This window comes from Natrix helvetica (genome assembly GCF_964273705.1).
Source record: "Natrix helvetica genome assembly, chromosome: 4".
In the NCBI taxonomy this organism is placed as follows: Eukaryota; Metazoa; Chordata; class Lepidosauria; order Squamata; family Natricidae; genus Natrix; species Natrix helvetica.
Window position 1 is genome coordinate 133,065,770 of NC_138550.1, and position 20,849 is coordinate 133,086,618.

The 20,849-nt window shown below is 34.0% G+C and overlaps 1 protein-coding gene across 4 annotated transcripts; it reads right to left on the reverse strand.

The window, feature by feature from the left end:
* Nucleotides 1-3,042: 3,042 nt before the first annotated feature.
* Nucleotides 3,043-20,619, reverse strand: PPP1R42 (protein phosphatase 1 regulatory subunit 42). 4 transcript variants are annotated; one of them, XM_081953098.1, is made up of 9 exons: nt 20,497-20,619; nt 18,244-18,402; nt 17,472-17,638; nt 16,971-17,109; nt 15,858-15,974; nt 12,042-12,159; nt 9,014-9,145; nt 8,216-8,345; nt 3,043-6,965 (listed from the first exon to the last, which is right to left on the reverse strand). In XM_081953098.1, the coding sequence occupies exons 2-9, from the start codon at nt 18,370-18,372 to the stop codon at nt 6,887-6,889; spliced, it is 1,011 nt and encodes a 336-aa protein (XP_081809224.1). In that variant the 5' UTR covers nt 18,373-18,402; nt 20,497-20,619; the 3' UTR covers nt 3,043-6,886. The 4 variants fall into 4 exon arrangements, with proteins under 4 accessions (XP_081809224.1, XP_081809222.1, XP_081809223.1 ...); XM_081953096.1 differs by having other exon boundaries at nt 20,512-20,572; XM_081953097.1 differs by having other exon boundaries at nt 20,428-20,552.
* Nucleotides 20,620-20,849: the final 230 nt, after the last annotated feature.

A 20,849-nucleotide genomic window follows, 5' to 3' on the forward strand; every position in this document is an offset into this window, starting at 1 on the left:
CGCCCACCAGCGCTCGGCTTTTGCTGACGCCTCCCCCCCCCCCCGGGTTTCGCGTCGCCCTCTGCCCTTTCTGGCAGGCTCTCTCTCGCCTGCGGGGAATCGAGCCTGGTGCGCGCGAGAGCGGGACTGCCTCTCGCAAAGCCGCAACGGGTGCGTCCCCGTCTTCGTTCGCGCTCCGTCCTCCGAGATCCAGCCGCCACTTCGCGACAGGCGAGTCGGATGGCCTTCGAATGACTTACCAGGTTGCAGATCCACGCAATTTCCCTGACGTCGTGAAACCCCACTGGTTTCCCCATTGCTTTTCCAACTGAGAGGCTTATTAGTCTGGCCTTCACAGTTAAGCCCCCTGCCCAGGTCGACAAAAGAAGAGCCTCGCAGCATCTCGCAAAAAGTATGAAATATTAAGAACTCCTTCCTAAGCAACACGGGTTAGAATGGGGCAAGGACCCACTCAGGCACCTTTGAGATGATCTCTCAGCCAACCTAATTCCCAACCTGTTGTAATATGAGGCTTAGGTGTACCATGCACCATTGCATGTTAGCAAGAAATAAATAGAAATAAAGATATGTTTTTTTATACATGATAAATGTATAATATGAAAATAATAGATAGATAACCATTCCATAAAGGGTTTCTCTGTCAGTTGTTGAATCCAGATGTGTGAAAATACTTAATATCTGGGCAGTAGAATAAGCAGGCACATAAGTCACTTCACGTAACCTCTGTATTGAGGAGCACTGGATTGTTTTAATATTAGTCACGATTTTTAAATTACATTTTTACATACTAATGTAAAAGTGTGGCATTAGGAAGGCCTATGAACCTCCCACAAATTCATAGATCATCATAGATTCTCTCATATTGAAGCCAGAGATTTCTGATTTGTAAATCAAGACAGTTGTCCATCTAATATATATGTTGGACTTCAACACTCACAATCTGATCAGCATCTACTCTGTTTGAAGATTATAAATGCTCATAGCCAATACATCTGGAGGATACTAGCTTAGAAAAAGCTAAATTAAATACACTTCTTTATGAATGGCATAACACAACATTTGTGAAAAGTTCTTAGCTGGCTAATCTTTTTCATTTCCTCTGAATATCAATAGAAAGTTTTGGGGATTTTGCTTCTCTCTCCTTCCAAAGATGAATAATTGTGCAGAAAATAATTAATTGGAATTAGAATTCCAAACAGCTACTTATCTTTGAAGACACAAGATTGTACAACTGCAATTCATTGGATTTTCAGTAATTGAACTTACATATTTTTCACACTATCTTAAGACAGAGAGCATATGGATTAACATTCTTATTTATCCACCCATTAACTACATTTATTGAGCAGCATTTATTTCTAATTGCAATTATAATCAGCTGAAACAAAACCACAGAATCTGTGCTCCTGCTGGTTGCCTAGCTGGGTGATGTAGCAGTGATTATTGCTGCAATGTAATAACAGCTTTAAGCATGTGGAAGACAAAGCCAAACAAATGTCATTGTAGAATATAGTAGTGGCAGCAAAAAGGATTTAGATTTATCAAGCACTGATGAAATTGGCTTCCCTGAAAGTTTTGAAAACTTAGCATGTGCTGTGTTCCACTTCATTTCTGTCTTCACAGAGCCCTTGGTACAGTGAAAACAAATGCAATGGGTCCCCTCACGCAGGACTTAGCAGCAGCAACGTACATTTTCAGGCATGTTGCCAAGGTTCAATGGTGGATGAAGGAGTACCATTTCACAATAAATAGATAGCTAAATGAGTAGCTCCCCTCAATCCCATACAAACCCCCAGCACATCACACAATCAGAGAAAGCACACTATGGAGTACCCAAGAGGATGATTCTAGATTTGTTGTAACTGAATTGACTGACAAAAGTCTCTTTTATGAGCATTGCATTGGAGCCTCTCTAGCATGAACAAACACTTTGCATTATAATAGAAGAAGGTATGTCAACACAATTGGGGAGGGAGAAAGATACATAATTATGAGTCAATAGACTCTGTATCTAACATCTTCCACTGTTAAAGCAGCCTCATAACCAACTTAAGTCTTATAATAAGTAAGAAGACTAGCTTCTTCAGCACAACAGGTAGCAGCATTAGCAAACATGGTGAATCTTGTAAAAGCACCTTACTGGAACAGAGATCTTCAGGAAATCCTTGACATAAGATGAAAAGTAAAAAAAAAGCCAATGGCAAATCATGTTGATATTGTTGTCAAGATAATGCTACTTATACCTAATATACAATATTTTTTCTTCTCTGGATAAAGCTTATATTGAAATTCCATGCTGTAGTGTAATACAACTTCACAGAATTGATATACAGGTGTCTATTTCAATAAAAAAAAATCTTTAAAAAAATGATAAGGTAGATATGTAGGCATGTAGCATTATACCTCAGATTATAAATTAAATTAATAAAAAAATTAAAACTAATAATAAATTAATAGTATTTGGGGAGATTTGTAAGATTTTTTACTATTATAGCATGAAGCAACTGGGGAATTACATACAAGTGGTAACTTGTATTTTGACCACTACACGGATTGTTTCCGAACTTCTGGTTGGCAAGTTGGGGCCATTTTCCCCTCTCCCCAGCCTCCGGCTTCTGGAGGACCTCCAGGGGGCTGGGGGAAGCTATTTTTCCCCTCCCCAGTCTTCAGGAAAGCCCCCAGAGCCTGGTGAGGGATTGTGTGTGCATGTGCGGGGGAAGGGGTCATGCAAGCATCCACAGGTGGGCGGGAAGGATTGAATTGGTGTGGGCACGCACACAATTTTGTCATGCCATAAGAAAAAGATTCGCCATCACTGATCTATATACAACTTTGTTAAAATGCTAGTTTTTTGAGGTTTTTGAAAATAAATCACTTCAGGAAAAAAATAGAGTTTAAACTCTTAACACAAAGTTACATAAATGTCATGATTTATTTTTATAGCAGATAACAAATAGTCATTCTTACATGGCTCAATTTCTGTTTGTAATAATATATTACAAAAAAGTTATATTTTCTAGATTAGACTGAGTTTACTGTTGAGAAAGCCAATATTCCTGGTTAAATCCCAGACAATTGAGCTACACTGCTGTGCTCTGGTATGAAGATTAGCACATAAAGCTTCTTTACGGAGTTGCTGATAAACCAGATGTGCATCCTCATATATGCTGCTTCTCTGAACTCAAATTGCCAGTTTTGAGTGTCAGTTTTGGCCCATTTTGGCCAATGTCCTGAAGCAGAGTCATACTCTACTTTTATCTCACATATGCTCATAGTATTCTATCTAGAGGAAAAGATGTTTTGCAAGCTAATATCCCACCTATGAGATACATGGAGTGTTCTGATATACTTGCTATAAATTCAAAAACTGCCAATAAGCCAGGCTTCCTAATCATGGAAAACAAGATGTGAATTGACTCTCTCAATAATGGACGCTCTCAATAAGCCATTAACCAGCACTTTATTTCACTTTCCACTAGGAAATAGTTGCAAGGAATGTGAATTAATCATCTTCCTAGTAGAAGCCTGGAAGGCATTTGCACAATGCAATACTTATGCAGTATTCTCTAGATACCAATATTAAAATTACTCTTCAGGAAAATTGTTTAGGTTAGGATATAGCAACCTTTTGCTGGAGGGAAGTAATTTAAAGGTTGGACTCAAGAGGTTAAACAATAGCGTTTTTCCCTATTACGGTATTGTTTTCAGAATTTGCTAATATTGATCTTTGTTTTGTCAAACTGCAAAGCCATCATTTTTTTTCCTGGTTCTTTCAAATTTTCACTTCTTTAACCATAATTAAATAAAAATAATATCAAAATAGCCAATAGTGAGTTACTTATAGTTTAATATAGTAATATCATTATCTCATAGTGAATGTTATAAAATTTAATCACATGCCAGAAAGTTTTAGTGAGTCTATATTCATATTGGAATGAATGGTGAATATTGCGCAAATTTTACAGGATTCATAGAATATAGATTTAGGATTCCTCCAACACACACACACACACACACACACACACACACACACACAAGTAAATGTTCCACAACCAAATATATGTATGAGGATATCTGACAGTAAGAAAAATTACATTTGGTTGGCTGGGAATTATAGATCAAAGACATTAATGAGAAGAGACATTCAAAATAAATAGGCAGTGTATAGAGTTATACCAACCAAGCACTGGGAATGAATTTTTGATTGTGAGATAACATAGATACAATAAATCAAATCTTTGTCCTAGCAAGGCAAAAAAATAAGGGCTGAATTACTAGCTACCTTTTATGCCAGCCAAGAAAATGGAAAGTTTAAATTTGCAGTATAATTTCTACGTTTCTGGAGAAAAAAGACATAGTGCAAAGTACAGAATACTGTGAAAATATTATGATCCTAAAGGCACAGTGTTATGTTACTTTCTCCTAAAGTACATGCTGGTTTCAACAGCAAACAACAAAATTATAAGTACTAGAAATTTAATTCCTTCAAAATGAATAGTGTTGGGACTTATAATTTTAGATAAATCAAATTATGTTATATTCAAGCCTACCAGTACACCTTTCTAAGCACATTTATTTGATATTATGACTCTTCAAAATTATTTAATTATATGTCCAAAGCACACTGAGGACTGTGATACAAATCAATATGAATTCATGATAATTTAAACTGTGAGTCATGTTGAATAACTTGTTTGTGTATGTGCCTTTGAATCTGTGTTGATTCCTAATGAATGAATGACCTAGCCTCTGCAGTTTTTTTGGCAAGATTTCAAAAGCCATTGCCTTCCTTCCACGATTGAGAGGGAGAGACTAGCCTGAGTATCCTACATGGCTTCATGTCTGAACCAAGATTATAACTCATGGACTCCTGGTTTCTAGCCTGATGTAACCATTACATCAAATTGGCTCTATTATCACTATAACTTGCTTCTTCTTTTGTTTGCATTTTACTGAAATAAAGTTATGGAAGGCTGCAAATTTCACATTAAAATAGAGATCCTGTTTTTTCTCATTCAATGAAAAAACAATTAGGGAAGGTTTTCTTTTTTTTTGTAATTGCAGTCTATAGAAAAGTGATCTAGTTTATATTTAAGTTTTAAGACCAGATGTTTTACAATACATGAACTTCTTGTATTAATTAAAGTAATAAAATGAAGTTCATACTTATATACTGTATAAAAACACTGATAAAATCAAGTATAGGTTTAGAGTTGATAACAGCAGATTCCACAAACAGGGTATTTCAGGTTTTGTTCTTGAGGTAATTGGAAACAGAAAAAATATTTCAAGTTGCTATAATTCTAGCATTAATTAATTATCTAATTTCATTATGTGATGGACTAATATGAAAAATAAATCAATATAACATGTAACATAGATTTTTTTTAGTTTAGCAACAAGCTAACCTGCATAACAAACCAAGTTTCCAGATACTTTTCCATTTTTTTCTGATCCTCATTAACTAAGGAGTCAGAATTCTATTCAATTCTCATTGTTCAGTTGTTCTCACTAATTTAACTCTTTGAACTACTACGTGTATTTCTAAATCTTAGCGTTACATAATCATATATCCCAAAACCATATTTTTGTCTACATGTTATAATTTTGGCTACACAAATACGGTACTTAAAAATGAATTCATTATTCGTATGTGGAATGAAGGTTCTACTTCTTTAGATCATGAATGGGAAACATTTTAAATCCCAACGTTCTGAAAACTTGTTAACAGATGGTTAAAAATTGATACCAACTCATAGTTTGCATGTATCTTTTGTGGCTATACACACAGACCCAGGCACTCTGTGAAAGAATCGAGGAAGTACCGGTAAGTACCATCTGTCATCCTGTCACCTGACATATAAACGGTACTAGATAGTAGTTGGAATCTGGGGAAAAAATGAAACTAGAAATTGGAATGCTGAAGAGAGACAGATTCCAAGGTGACTCAAAGAGGAATTGGCATCCACGTTACTATGTAAGATGGGCAATACATGAGATGTCCCTACCTTGCACAGATATTCAGATTGAGATCTAAAGACACACAAAAAAGATACAGGTTTTCTAACTTGGAGATGAGACCAGCTACATTTTAATTGGAAATTTTATGAAGCCTTTCTAGAAATTCATAGCAATTAAATTTTGGCATATTACAATAGTCTTCCTTTGATTTTAAAACAGCAGTTGCTAATGCCAGCAAGGAGATAGTTAATCTAGCTATAGTAAAGCAATTAACCATAAAGAAACTGGCTACATTCCATCCAACTTTGAAGGCAGATATCAAAGTGAGGCAAAGGCAGAGAGAGGTTTGTATGTACTATGTCTGTTTGTATGCATTAGCTGAATTCCACTTGTGAATTACGACTGGAAAAGTCAAACTTTGAACGAAAATGATCTCTTTGTACCCTTGTTATTCTAAGAATAGAGCAAAAAGTTGATATATTTTCCAATATGACCATGTTGTATTTTGTCTGATCAATCCAGAGAACAGATTATTTATTATGTCCTAAATTCCATAGAATCTTCCCATTTCCAGTGCAGTAGTACCATATCAAATCATTGGCTATAAGATCTTATTAATCTGCTGGCCCTAGTAAATGTAGTTAAAATTTTATAATTGTCCACCAATATCTTAGATAAAATGATAGTTTAATCAGTGGTTTAATTAAGATGGCTACTACTTTTAATATCAAAACATACTTGCATAAGGTCAACTTATTTTAACCCTTTTTTAAACTTAAACTTACATTGGATTTATACTACAAAATATTTTAGATTGTGAAATATCACTTTGTTTGCAATAAAAAACAAATTTTCTTCATTTTTGGCTGTGAAGCATATCTTTTGTTCTGATGATAATAAATAAGAACATCTTTCTAGTAGCTGGTTAGAGAGGCATTTGTCTAAGGAGGTGAGGTTCAAATAGGTCTTTCTGTTCATTTTGTGAAGTTTTCATGGCTGAATGGCTGTGTGGCAAAATGTTATAAGAGATAAAATATTTAGTTACAATAATAACTTTTATAGACCTCCACTAACATGTCAAAATGTTTCTGTTAATTTCTACATACATTGAACAATAATCAACAGGGCATATTAACTTGTGGGAAAAAATTATGGTTACCATTCTATAATTTCCATACGTTTATCCCCCAGATCTTTGTTAAAGGAGTTCTCTCTTTGAGGAAGAGCCAAGTAGATATTATCTTTTGCATACTTTGGATCAAACTGTCACAACTGATTTACCAATTTTAAAAACTGCAGAAATAAATTTCATCTAGTTATCCTTTAAATAAACATACTATAGTATAGTCCTCATTTTACAGTGGCATATGAGGGCAATGTCACATGACTGCATTGCTCAATGACAATAATTCCAGCATTCCTTGTTGCTGTCATTAAGCAAGGATTTCATGCATCTTTAAATGAAGTCACATTACTATGCCTTCCAACTTCTTGCTGGTGTCTTATTGATTTGCATGATCATAGCTCACAGTAATGTCATAATCATGAGCTAAGGCCTGAATCACAATCACGACTACAGGAATGCTATGACAGCTGGAACTACAAGGACATTTAGGTACCAATTGTTTAGTACCATGGTAATTTTAAATGGATGCTGAACAAATGGTTGTAACCTGAGAACTACCTTTAACATAAATGAAAAAAAGGTTTTGAACACCACTGTAATATATAGGAAGGTGAAATATGTAGCTTCCTCTACATTGCAGTACTATACGGAGCTTATTTCTAAAGGTGTTCTATTTCTTACACACAGACACACACAAGAACCATTTTGCAAAACTGTGAGCAAAACATTAAAGCAGCTGCAATCTTTGAAAGATTTCAAACACTAGCAAATGTTTTAAAACCTGATTCACTATAATTGCCCATCGCTCTGTAAGTGATTCCAACAGAAATGCTCCTTATGTGTACACTCACATTCAGGTGGAGAAACAGAGGCAGTTTTCAAAGCAGCTGAGTGAGCTGTCCAGAGCTTCACATGTTGACACTTTGCAAAGCAACACTTTAGAAGGATTCCCACACGAATACATTAACATATACACATATATGAAGTGTGCATTGTTTTTAATATTTGTGTTTTGTTTTAAACACAATTTTCAATTTCAAAATTGTGTCTAATTTCACTACAGTAGTTATTTAACACAATGACATGGACTTGAGGTTGGATTCCAGTGGTATTGTACAGAAATCATACCTGATTTTTTCACTATTTCTGTTTTCTTCATATAGTGGCTGAGATTCTTTATTATAAGGAGTTCTGTGCATCTCTCTGGAGACTGGGAAGTGGAAGACAGGAAAATGTGTATGTTCTGCATCATTATCATCTAGAGGATGTAAAGATACAAAATCATGTATTATTCAATTTTATCTAAAGTATTATACAAAATAATTAACACAGGGGCACATTCAAATCTTAGTAAATTGTAATAGCTAAGTTCATACATTTATAAATGGTATACAAAAACATAGCTTATAAATGTTCTATTGCAAAAGTTACTGATTTGCATATTTTATGTTACAAATTCCCTGATAATATTATTCCAACACAGCAGGATAAGCAATAAAAATGGAAGAAACAGAAAAATTACTGGAAAAATGACCTTTGTTACTGATTTTATCAATTAGATTGTCAAAACTGAGATGAATTTTTAAATCAGGAAAAAACCATTAAAAAGTGTTTATGCAATAACTAAATGTATGACTCACCACCAATGAAATTATTTAAAACATGCAACCATACTCCATACGCTTCTATAATACCGTACTTATTTCAAAATGTTTTAATGAAGGCTCTTTGTTATTCATTCATCTTTATACTATTATTAGTATAAAGTATTAGTATACTATTATTGGGAAATAATGTTTCTATTCTACATTAAAACATTCTGAAAATGTTAAAAACATAATTGTCTTATTATGACAAATTTATTGGAGCTTGTTCTTTTCTTAATGTTGATGCTGTAATTAATTAAAAAGATATAGTTTGTTTTACCAAAATGTGAATATGATGCATGCTCATTAATGAAGCTTTCTACTTTGTTTTTCTTCCTGGCATCTCTGGAGGCTTTCCAATTTGTCAGAAACTGTCTTTCCATTTCTTTTATTTCTTTTCCATCCAGCAGTTCTGAAGAAATGTTGTAATGTGTAAATCAACAGCTTTATATTCTTAGGAAGGCAAAAGAGCATTTTTGTCGTCAAAGATAAAGCTCATTTTCTATCATCAATGCTATTATACCTGAAAAACGACCAAATTGTTGACCATTGGGCTTTAATTCTACTGTACTAGTAGGTATGAGCTGGACAGCTGACGAATAGCCTATTATAGTACAATAGTGAATAGTAAAACCTTAAAACTGTAAAATAGTTGCTACAATAACAAAAAGACAGAAAAGCAAAACAATATCTCTGCTGCTCACTTAGACTGATATCTATAATTACAGTGCAGGGTAAATGATATATATGTGGTCTATAACCTATATAATTTTAGTTATGTAACTGAATTGTTTTATATATAATCCTCCTGGGAAAGCCAAGGAAAATAATCAAAACCATAAAAAATCAAAAGTTAGAATATTTTGGACATGTACTGTGACACCCAGAAAAATATGGCATACTCCATTTAATCCTCCAAGGAAAGATTGAAGGCACATGAAGTCCAGGCAGAAGAAGAACATCAAGATTTCAAAATCTAAGGGACTGGTTTGAACAAAATTAAACAGCACTTTTTCACGCGGCTGTTGATAAAAATAGGTTCGCCAACATCCGATGATGGATATGGCACAAGAAGAAGAACCCAATTGTACAATAATGTATCATTAATGGAAAGAAAGATTCTGAATTTAAGACTCTGAATTTAAGATACTCTCCCACAAAGATATTTAAAAGAATTAAATGCAGACAAAATCTTGGTTGTTAAATGGAGTGCCGTGGAGAGGACCTGGGCTTCTGAGTAATTTGGAGCAGGGAGAAGGCTTGGGCATTCTACCCATACCACCAAATAAAATGATCATGGCGTTTGCTAGCATTTTCATCAGATTTGAGGTCTGTTCTTCCACCACATTGAGAGATTTCTAGAAGGCTCAGAATGTTGGAGATCACTAGTATTGTCTTCTCCATGGGTGGGGGTGGGGGCAATGGCATTCACTAAAATGCTAATGAATGCCAGAGTTCTGAAAGGCTTAGAACAATGGCAGTTGCTCGTTGCTTTCACCAGATCTGAGGTCCATTTCACCAGTGCACAGGTGGATTTCCTCTTCCTGCATACTGAGAAGTCCAACTTCCCCTCTGCATGCAACTTTCTCTGCCAGCTTCTCCATTGATTTTCTGGGGAAAAGATGGCAAGAAAAATTGCTAATGGCAATCACAAGGTCTCAGGGCACTTGGCAACCAGTTGCAAACGTGAACAGTTTGCCAAATGGCCAAAATGTAATCATGTGACTGGAGCTGGTGCTTTCAAGGGCAGGAAATACTTTGTGCACTGTAAAGTCCTCGTTCTGAAGCAGTCATGACTGAACTGTTGTTAAATGGCTGGTCATAAGTTGAGGACTATCTGTAACTAATTATTTGCCTTTAAAATAAGATACTTATTTTATAAAATTATACAATACCGACCCATTCTTGATGTATGTCTAGCAGAAACACAATGAAGGAAAAGGAAACAAAATGATGATGATGAGAAAGAGGGGAAACAAAAAGAGGAGGAATGAAATTGGATGCAACTTTTGAGCACCCTAATGTTTGGAAATTGAAAGTTGAAAAATTTGACCCGCCCTAAATATCCTGTGAGGTATTTCAGTTACATTAACTGCCAGGAGGCATTACATTTACCTGGGTTTATCTTTATTAGGAATCTAATAAGGAACTATTACTTGGAATTTTATTAGATCCTATATCTGATGGAATATTTTAAACTCTGTCTCAATGATGCCTGCCCAATTTTAATCATCAGAACATGCTAGCTCTCACAGATAATTTGTGAATCCCTCAATAATTGTCTTTTTCCGCTAACTTGTCCAACCTAGAACAGTCTCCTGAGGGAATTTTGGGCACAAAAGTTGAGTAGTGTAATATAGCAAAAAAGGTGTTGATGCCTATGATAACATTTTAAGATACATGTTCTGACCTAGGCTTCCCAAGAGCATGAAGCAAATTCCTTGTTCTGACAAAAACCCTTTAATTAATTTGCTGTGAATTCTGTTTCCATCAAAGTCTTTCAAGGAAGGATTTACAGTCACAGACCTTATCTGGCTTGAAGAGTTGACAGGCCGATATCTACAAAACTTGGCAACGAGTCTCGGAGAATTACAAACCAATTAAGCAAACTAATTGTCTCCTGCAAACTCCATTCCACTTTCACCACTCTTTCATTTCCTCTGGGAGGGGCCATTCATCATCCACCTATGGTCTTACTCCCAACTTGACATCTGTTCTTTAGCTGTTCCCTTCATCTGGCAATTCTGCACACTGGGAACAGGCTCCAGCTGTTCGTCTGCCTCACTGATGTCTGACTCTGAAGCCAGTTGATAACTGGCATATGGCTCTGGCCCCTTCTCTGCCTCCAACACAGAGCCCTCATCAAAGCCATCCCCAGACTCCAGGACTGGCCCATGTTCCTCCCCAACCTCCTCACTGTCCAAATCTGCTACCAGCTTTGCTGGAGGGCCAAAACAATACAGTGGTTTTATCAAAGTGCAGAATATACAATAATATACAGCTTTCAGATAACTTTAAAAGCATGTCTGATAATTGGACAATTATAATTTGCACACCAGTTAATAAGCATGAAATAAGATAAAATTGCTTCTGTTTTTGTAATTTGGATGGCCACAGAATTGATGGGAAGCAGAGCTGAGTGCAAGTGGGGTTAGATGGCTTCAACTGGAGAAAATATTATGCAGCAGATTCACAGGAAAACAAGTAATGACCTTGACTGCTGGGTCGTAGCCTATGCATCAATGGCTTAATAAATCAATACATATGAAATGAAAGAAGAACAATCTCTGAAATTCAGATATTTTTACCAAGAGATTTTGACTGCAGTATTACTTTGTCTCGGTATTTTGGCTTATGACAAACAGGATTCCCATTCAGTTCCATTTTGTACAACTTAGTCCATATACTCAGAACAAATTCCAAGTCCTGGAAGTAACGAAGAAAAACATCACGTATCTAGTCCAAATATTACAACTAAATTTATAAATCTTTCTTTGATTAGTTGTAACACGTTCTATTTATTTCAACTGATGTTATTACATTTAATAACACAATCAAATATCCATGTAGTTTAAAAAGTACATTTTATCTGCAATATTCATTAATGATATTTTGATAGCTATTTTACTTCTTTATTCATAACTGTAGTCTATTTTTGTATTTTCACTATCTCATGAAAGTTTAAACATAAATGTAAACCAGAAAAAAACACAAACATTAACTGCACTGTTCTCTGGCCTCCTAAATTTTGCAAAAATATATTTGTACATATTGGCAGCTAATAGCATTTAATATAGGACAATTATTCAGATCTTTTGGCTATAAATACAGATTATTATTAAAGTAATCTAAACAAATTCAAGAAAATGCATATGTGGGATACATTTGTTATTACAAATTGTAATAATGCAATATATGATAGAAACCACAGTATACATGGAAATATGGAAACTATGGGAACATTGTTAGAAATAGGAAACCAATGTTTGGGAAACAATTCTCTTCCTTTCCCTTCTTAAAATGGCACATTTTGTAATACTTTATCAGTATATTTTTGTTTGGATTTTGAAAGAAACTGATGGAACAGAAAGGTAGAAGATAGAAGAACGGTATAGGGTTTCCTGCCTAGGCAGGGGGTTGGACTAGAAGACCTCCAAGGTCCCTTCCAACTCTGCTATTGTATTGTATTGATTACTCTCTTAGCCTGTGTTGTTCCCTGTAGTCCTCCAGTTGTTTTATTCTAACTCCATGCCATTGGCACTGAACACCTAAACCATTGTGTATAATTATCACATTTGTCTACTAGTTTATATAATATTTATATAATTAATATACATATACATATATATACATTCACACTAAGACACACACACACACACATCCTGAAATACATTCAAGTGTATTAGCCCAAGTTATCAAATATTTGGCAGACAATGAGGAAAACTGAATTATTCTCTTTTCTTTTTGTGACAAAGACTGAATAATGCAATTTAAATTTAAATGTATCATTAAAAGGAATTATGCAACACTGGTTTGTACATTATCTCCAATCTAGTTGCACATAGATAGGTAAACTAGTATCTGAAATGCTGAATACTCATATGAATGTACCATACATAATTATTCTGAAATAATTTCTATATTGTATGTTTTCCTAAATTCACCTTGTTATGAAACCTACAAAGTTCAAGGAAGTATTAGTATAAATAAAACTGAATGTTCAAAAGAATAAAACTTGATATTCATTGATTTGCAATTTGAAGAAGCCAAAACTGAAACCTCAAAAGGATTTTAGTGTTACTTGCTAAGTTTACTATAGAAGACATTCCATAATTTATTTTCTTTCTATAGAATTAATTTTCTCCAAAAGAATAAAGTCTCCTTTGAGTTTGATTCCTGGTAAATTCATGGATGCATGAAATAGTTATTTTTGTCAATAAAATTGTTATTAATAATAAGCAAACTAAATTTATTATAACAAACATATATAATATTAGATAAAACTACATACTTTTTCCTGTATATTTAGATTAAAATTGTATGTTTGAGCAATTTAGCTTTTAATGGCTAAAATTAAAGCAAAGTTTACAAATGTGCAAATACTGCCTTTGCTCACAATCATCCCTCTTTTTCTATTTTTACAAATTTAGCCAGACCTATGAAATAGAGCCTTTTGTTAAATGCATAACAGTATCATCCTCATGTATATTTGATTTAATAATGCACTTAAAAATCAATTCAATTAAAGATTATTTTGAAAATTCAAAACAGTATATTTCTTGGAATTCTGAAAACCATTTAATTTTGAAGAATGCATATAATGTTTAGGTTTACATTCATTAAGCTTGGTTGATAAATTATTCAGAGTATCTTTACTCTAGCTTATCTAAGAATGTACTTATTCCATGCTGAAATATTAATTTTGGATATTCCCTACTTGTTCACTGCTTTCCTGTGTCTAATAAACTGCTTTCACTTTACATCCTTTCAATAAGCTATACTAAAAAGACTAGATAGTTTTTTGGGCAGTTTCTATTTGATAAATGATCATGTCATGTTATCACTTAGAGGTCTGCTACAAAATACTAAAAAGCAAATTGTAGTCTAGGCTCATGATGGGGGTGGGTAGGTGTAAAAGCCTCAGATGTCATTCATAGCACAAACTATAGCCCTCTTCCCAATTAGTGATAGTCATTTAAAAACCTACATTTGACCAATGCACTCCAATTTTTATTGGCTATGTCTAGCTCAAATAGCCTAACTACATCTGCAGATAGCAATTTGTCATCATTCTGACGGTCTGTCATTATCTCTTTCAAAAAATCTATATATTTTTTCTTGTACCTGACTGAATTGTGAAGTGAAGGAATCCATCTTTTTGATATCTAGTGTCATAATCAATAATGGCAAAGGTTGAATACATTAAATATTTACAGCCAAATCTTCAAAATATCAAAGCCTTCTGAAATAAATAGGACTTGTATTGCTGAATGTATTATAAGATAATCTGGATTTATGAGATGTAGATAGACAACTTCCTAATACCTATGACATGTCATTGCTTTCATCTTCTCCTCTGGTATAGTAGCACTATACGTTACATCATAGTGAATGGAATTAAGAGAAAATAAAAAAATAAAGAAATGGAACTTTCTCCAAGTATTGCAAAATGTTACTTCTTTAAAAATTCAATTCCTTAAACATCACCTTCCACCCTCCAAATTGTACTATTTGACTTAACAGTAATTGTAGACTTTGCTACTGAGATTTTAGCAAAAAATGCTGAAAATTGTGATAATAAGGAGAAGCTAAGTACATGAGTCATCAGTGTCCAGACCAGGACCCAGAAATCATTGCAGAAATAAAAAATATTCTGTTATGCATAGACACATGCCAAGAAAAAAGGAAATCTTTGCCCAATTTGGTTTGATATGAGTAGCTAACATTTTGAATAACAAATGTATTTAGATGTAATTTTCAAAGCTTACAGAATTAGCAAGGTTTATTGTTTAAAACACCTCCAAAACAAACCAGAAATAAACGAAAAAAAAATTGAAAGACAAATATATACATTCTCTTCAAAGTAAATGCTAGCACAATTTTAGCACTTTAGTCCAAATTGCTTGAAGTTTTACAACTTTTTTGTTTGAGTTTAGGTTATAAATTTTGGTTATAAATAAAGCTTAATTTTATGTATTAAGTTAAAATTAGTATCTATTGAGTTCAATGAAATGCTTCTAATCTACTGAAAAGGAAGATTTAAATTAATCTAATTATACAGGAATATTTTAATCCATGAAGTAATATATGAAATAGATTATTACAACATTTACAGTCTTCTTATATTTACAATGTTCTATTTTCTATGCGTGAAGAGTTTTCCCCAATTTTCTTTGTTAGAAATCTCTATAATCTGAATGTATTAAAATGTTGGATTTATCATCGACAACTTTGTCAGCTTCATCTATCATAAAACTGTCTACTCATAAATTTGTAAATAAAAATTTGCACAATAAAAGGACACCATGATTCAAGAGGCGATGGACAAGAATTTTAACAATTGGCAAATTATTGAAATAATACTTCCATGTATGCAATTTATAAGTTTGCCTTGCTTTTATTACCTTTATGTGATGAAGTTGGTTGTCGACAGCTATAAGATGGTAAATATTTTCCAGAATAGATAAGTCACTTAATTCATCAATATTATTATTGCTGATATTCAAAACTGATAAAGATTTCTGTAATGAACCAAAACATATATTTAAATACAAAACAATATTCAAGTGCAGCAATTGTATGCAGTTGAGTGAAAACCTGGTTAAAATGTAAAATTTTCTTAAATGTACAAAATCTTAAACAATACAACAAACATACCTATAATTTTGGTTTGAAATGATCTTGAAACTTAGAGTTAATAATTTGTTAAATGGAGTAAATAACTATTAAAAGGTCTATTAAAATCGATACAATTCAATACACAATCCTCTTCCAACTGTTTTATGTAACCTATTTTGATGTGTATGCTAAGGAGAAGGAGTTATATTTCCATTTTTAGAAAGGAAGTAGGTAAAGTAGTATGATATACTTTAAATGCTTTGACCAGTAATATAAAATAAAATAGAACTTTTAAAATAAAAATATTATATATTCCAATTGTCAGTATATTGTTTGAAAAGTAAGAAATAGCAATATGGTTTTTTTCCCCAATAAACACTGACAGTTCTGCAGATAAATCTTCAAAGAAAAGTAATTATATTGTAAAAGAGTTAACATATTCTTTTAATTAAGCCTCAATGAACAATTGCATCCATATTATACACCTGTAGATACTTTGAAATGTTGTTTCCTTAAGAAAGGTAAAGTATGCAAGACAAACTGATTTTGAAAAAAATATGTATGGTGCACTTTATGCTATTATTAGAGGAGATATTAGATATCCTTAGATCAGGGGTGTCCAAACTTGGGAACTTTAAGACTTGTGGACTTCAACTCCCAGAATTCCCCAGCTGGGGAATTCTGGGAGTTGAAGTCTACAAGTCTTAAAGTTCCCAAGTTTGGACACCCCTGCCTTAGATATTACACAGAAACTTTAGTATGGGGGTCAAAAAAAGTTAGTTGAATCTAAAGCTGTATTTTTTTTTACAGTGTTGACATAGAGTATACAATAGAAGCCTTTAGCAGTTTTTAACAATTAATGTCTGTCACCAAATAAATGTTAGGTACAGTGTTCTTACGGATAATGAATGAAGAGTTCTTGGGTCAAACAAGAGCTTTTCTCCTAAGGGAAGCTGCTGGCTTTCAACATGCAATTCTCTCAGTTCCTCTAAAGTCTCCAAGCCTTCCACTACAGTGATACAGTTGCCCCCCAAATATCTGAAAATAGAACAAAATAGAAAGGTCTTTCATTTTTCCATTTCTTTTAAAATGCATATTTTCTGGAAAATAAAAAAATATCAAATATTTTACTGAATAATTTCACTATTTCAGAAGTAAAATCAGTAAAGCATAACATATTGCACCAATAATCAAATAAAAATTAATTAATTTCTACGGGGGGAAAATGTGATTATATCATATATTCAGGTTTATCAAGCTTTGGTTCTTGAATGCAGAGTTTGTATGAAGTTTGTGCAATATAACACCATCTAAAATATATATTCATTCTATTTTATAAGCGTAAAATTTAGATTATTACACACAAATCAATAAAACCAGAAACATAATTTTTCACTTACAATTTTTCAAGTCTTATCAATGATTCTAGATTTTCAATTCGTATAATGCAGTTGTTCTGCAGGTAGAGATGTCTTAGATTTGTTGCAAATTCCAAGTTATGTATCTGTCTAATATTATTATCATATAAATATAGGACATTAAGATTTTTACACAAAGAAAGATCATCCTACAAGAAAAAATTGACATGTTACTTGATAAAATTTACTAATGAGCAACAGTTTCAGCAAGATTTCAAAAGCCCTAAAATTATGTTAAACCTGCAATTTTAAGTATAACCCTGGGATACATGATGAAGATTCCACATAAGCTAATGACACATTTAATATATGATCTTTGATCAAATACTGTGTTGCACATCACTTTTGTATAAAAAAATATTCTAAGCAAGGTGTGCTGGTTCATTTGAAAGAAAAACAAATATTAATTTGTCAAACTTTTACTCAAGCTAAAATTAATTATTTTCCATTTGTACAATATCCCATTTCTGGAGAACATTTAACTTAACAACACTGAACATTATTTTATATAAAACTGAATGTCTGTCCAAAACTATTTTCCTGCAAATAATTAAAAAACAACTGAACAATAAAAGACAAATCAAATATATATTATTTAAATTAAACTAATTAAGGCAAGGGCATGAAATAGAATCAGAAATGTATTTCCAACTAGAAACTTATATTAAAACAAAATATAAAATATCACTTAATACCCGCTAAATCTTAAATATAAAATAAAAGCTACATTTTTACATAATGAAAGATTTCTTACAATGATATCTATATTTTTATTAGATAATTTCAGATGTGTTAGCTTCCTCAGTTGTTGAGCCAAAGATTCATCTCTACGATTCTTTTGATTAAGGCTTCTAGCAATAAGCTCCAATGTTAATCGCACCATAACTTTGTGATAAATTCAGTTTTCCACTGCCTTAAAATAGAAATAAAACAGTTGTAAAGTATGCTGCCACATCATTAATTATCACATTATCTACAACATGCACTATTAAAACATGTTTTAACTAAATTTCCTTTACACTATCTTAGTCATTTTCTGCATAAATCAAATAATGCACTATATTGAACATTATATTAATTTGCATTACATTTTTATATGTTCCTGATAGCAGGAATTATATTTTATATTTTTGCTAGCTGACTTGTGGGTCTATCAATAGCTATTACTATATGCTTTCCCTAGAATCAAAAGCAACATGCCCAGTGACAAGAGCTAGTGTGTAACAGTGGAAGATGTATATCACTCCCATGTTTTGCTTCTGCTTTTAAATTTCCATGATGCATCTAAATATGAAAAATGCTAAAATATAGACCTTTGGCCTGATCTAGGAGATTTTTTTAAAATATCTAATCAAATAAACATTATTTCCAACCTATACTTCTTAGGATCCATTTGTTGTCCCTAATTTTACTTGGACGGATAATCATATGATTATATGAGGATTCAGATTGTTTGGGGCAATATGCTGAACTCTGTAAACTGCTTAGAAAGGGCTGCAAAGCCCCATGAAGCAGTATATAAGTCTAAGTGCTATTGCTATTATAGTTACAATAGTGCAGTCACATTTTTATTAGAAGACTATGCATCGATGTACAGAAAAATAAATTTGAATTCTACCAGTATTTTGATTTTGCTTCTTTAATTTTAATAAGGTACATATTTTCCTAAGTAAGTTTAAATACATTCAATTAAGTTTATTTCTGCATAGACATACACAAGACTGCACTATAAAGTGAAGAATTTCCTGAAACACCATTCTTACCATACTGATTTTTCCCATAGTCTAAATCACATTAGGGGAATACATACTGTACATGCTGAACCACAAAAGCTTAATATTTTTCGCAAACTATTGTAATTAGTAATTTGTAGTTTACTAAATGTTGATGGAGTATTATGGGGGGGGGGAATGGAACCATTTCAATCTCACTCCCCCCCCCCCCATTGCTTGATGAGCCATTTTTCCATTATTCCAACAATGCTTTTTTTTTCTTACTAGGATAGTTTTCTGAAATTCTATTAGGCATTAAAGCATTTTAAAGCAATTAATAAAATTTGTACTGCATTAATTTGACTCGGGTTTCAAATCTGTTATCCCACTACACCATTATGAATGCAGGGAAGCCTTAGTATGAACAGAAAAAAAAGCACAAATTAATATTTCTGTATATATTCCAGTGCTTGAAACAGTGCAAAGAAAATAAAAGGTTAATGGCACGGAAGATACCTCGATGGAGAACTGTTTTGATTATATCTGAGGGGTGACGGGGAAGCTTTTTTGCTTTAAGCAAAAGCTAAACATAAAAAGTTCCAAAATAAGACAGGGAACGGTGTGGCTTTTAATGTTCTTTCAAGGCAGCATTAAATGAATAATAACACTGCTCTCACCAATATCAGATGCTAATAGATGCCAAAACCTGTATTTTCTCACTGAGGAAACAGCCTGACCAATATTCACACTTTTAGTTAAGGTTGATCCACAGGCAAATTATCAATGCGAGAACAGGATTTTGTTTTTTTCACTGTCATGCGTCAGACAAACCTGAGAGCAGGCAAGCAACATGTGAGGCATAGGGACTGAATGGAGGGATCCAGTTTTAGAACAAAAACAAACGCTTAAGAGAGGTCATCCCTCCACAGCTCTTCTCCAGATCATTGCTTCAGATGTGAGCTACGACTGGGAGAAATGCTTGGGGGGGGGGAACAGCACACAGCAAACCGGTTCGGCATGTATAAACACCAGCCTCCCCCCCCCCCCATTCTCCACCTTTCGGAAGAGAATGAAAAAGAGCTTACAAGGCTCGCTAGGCGGCCTGTCTTCCCCTCAACCCCACCCCCAACCCGGGCCCTCAGGTGGCTATTGCTTCAGAGCAGGCCAAGGGGGGAGGCGGCAATAGCACTGTTTGCTCCGAGAAGTTTGCTCCTACAACAACCTACACTTCATCCCAACGCGGCCTCCTTTTCCACACATGCGAGGCCCCTGTCGCCTCTGAGCCAACCACCTACATAAGCGCGCCCCACCTCGCTCCTCAGCCTCAAGGGGGGAAACGGGCGGATCCTCGGCTCGGAAAGACAGAGAAGCCAAAGGAAAACAGAAGCCGGCAAACGGGTTGCTATAGAGATAGAAAGCCTCTTAGAAGTAAGCTACCTATCAAAAACCTTCTGTGAGGGGCGGGGGGAGGCGGGACGAGTGGACAAGGACCCGTATAAGAAGGGAGGCGTGAGCGGCGGAATTACGCCTTGCTTTGGAACGGTCTTCCCTTGTCTCTTCTCTGGCGGGGGCGGTTAGTTTCGTTCGGATGAAGCGCCGAATTCGCAGCTCACCAAGAAGATTGAGCCTCTTTTTTGGGGGGGGGGGC

Coding starts and splice junctions, on each gene's coding strand:
- PPP1R42 (XM_081953098.1), bottom strand. CDS start 18,372: ATGGTGCGATTAACATTGGAGCTTATTGCTAGAAGCCTTAATCAAAAG. Junction 9,146..12,041: donor ACTGCAGTCAAAATCTCTTG/GTAAAAATATCT, acceptor ACATTTCTTCAG/AACTGCTGGATGGAAAAGAA. Junction 8,346..9,013: donor TGCATCATATTCACATTTTG/GTAAAACAAACT, acceptor TACATCCTCTAG/ATGATAATGATGCAGAACAT.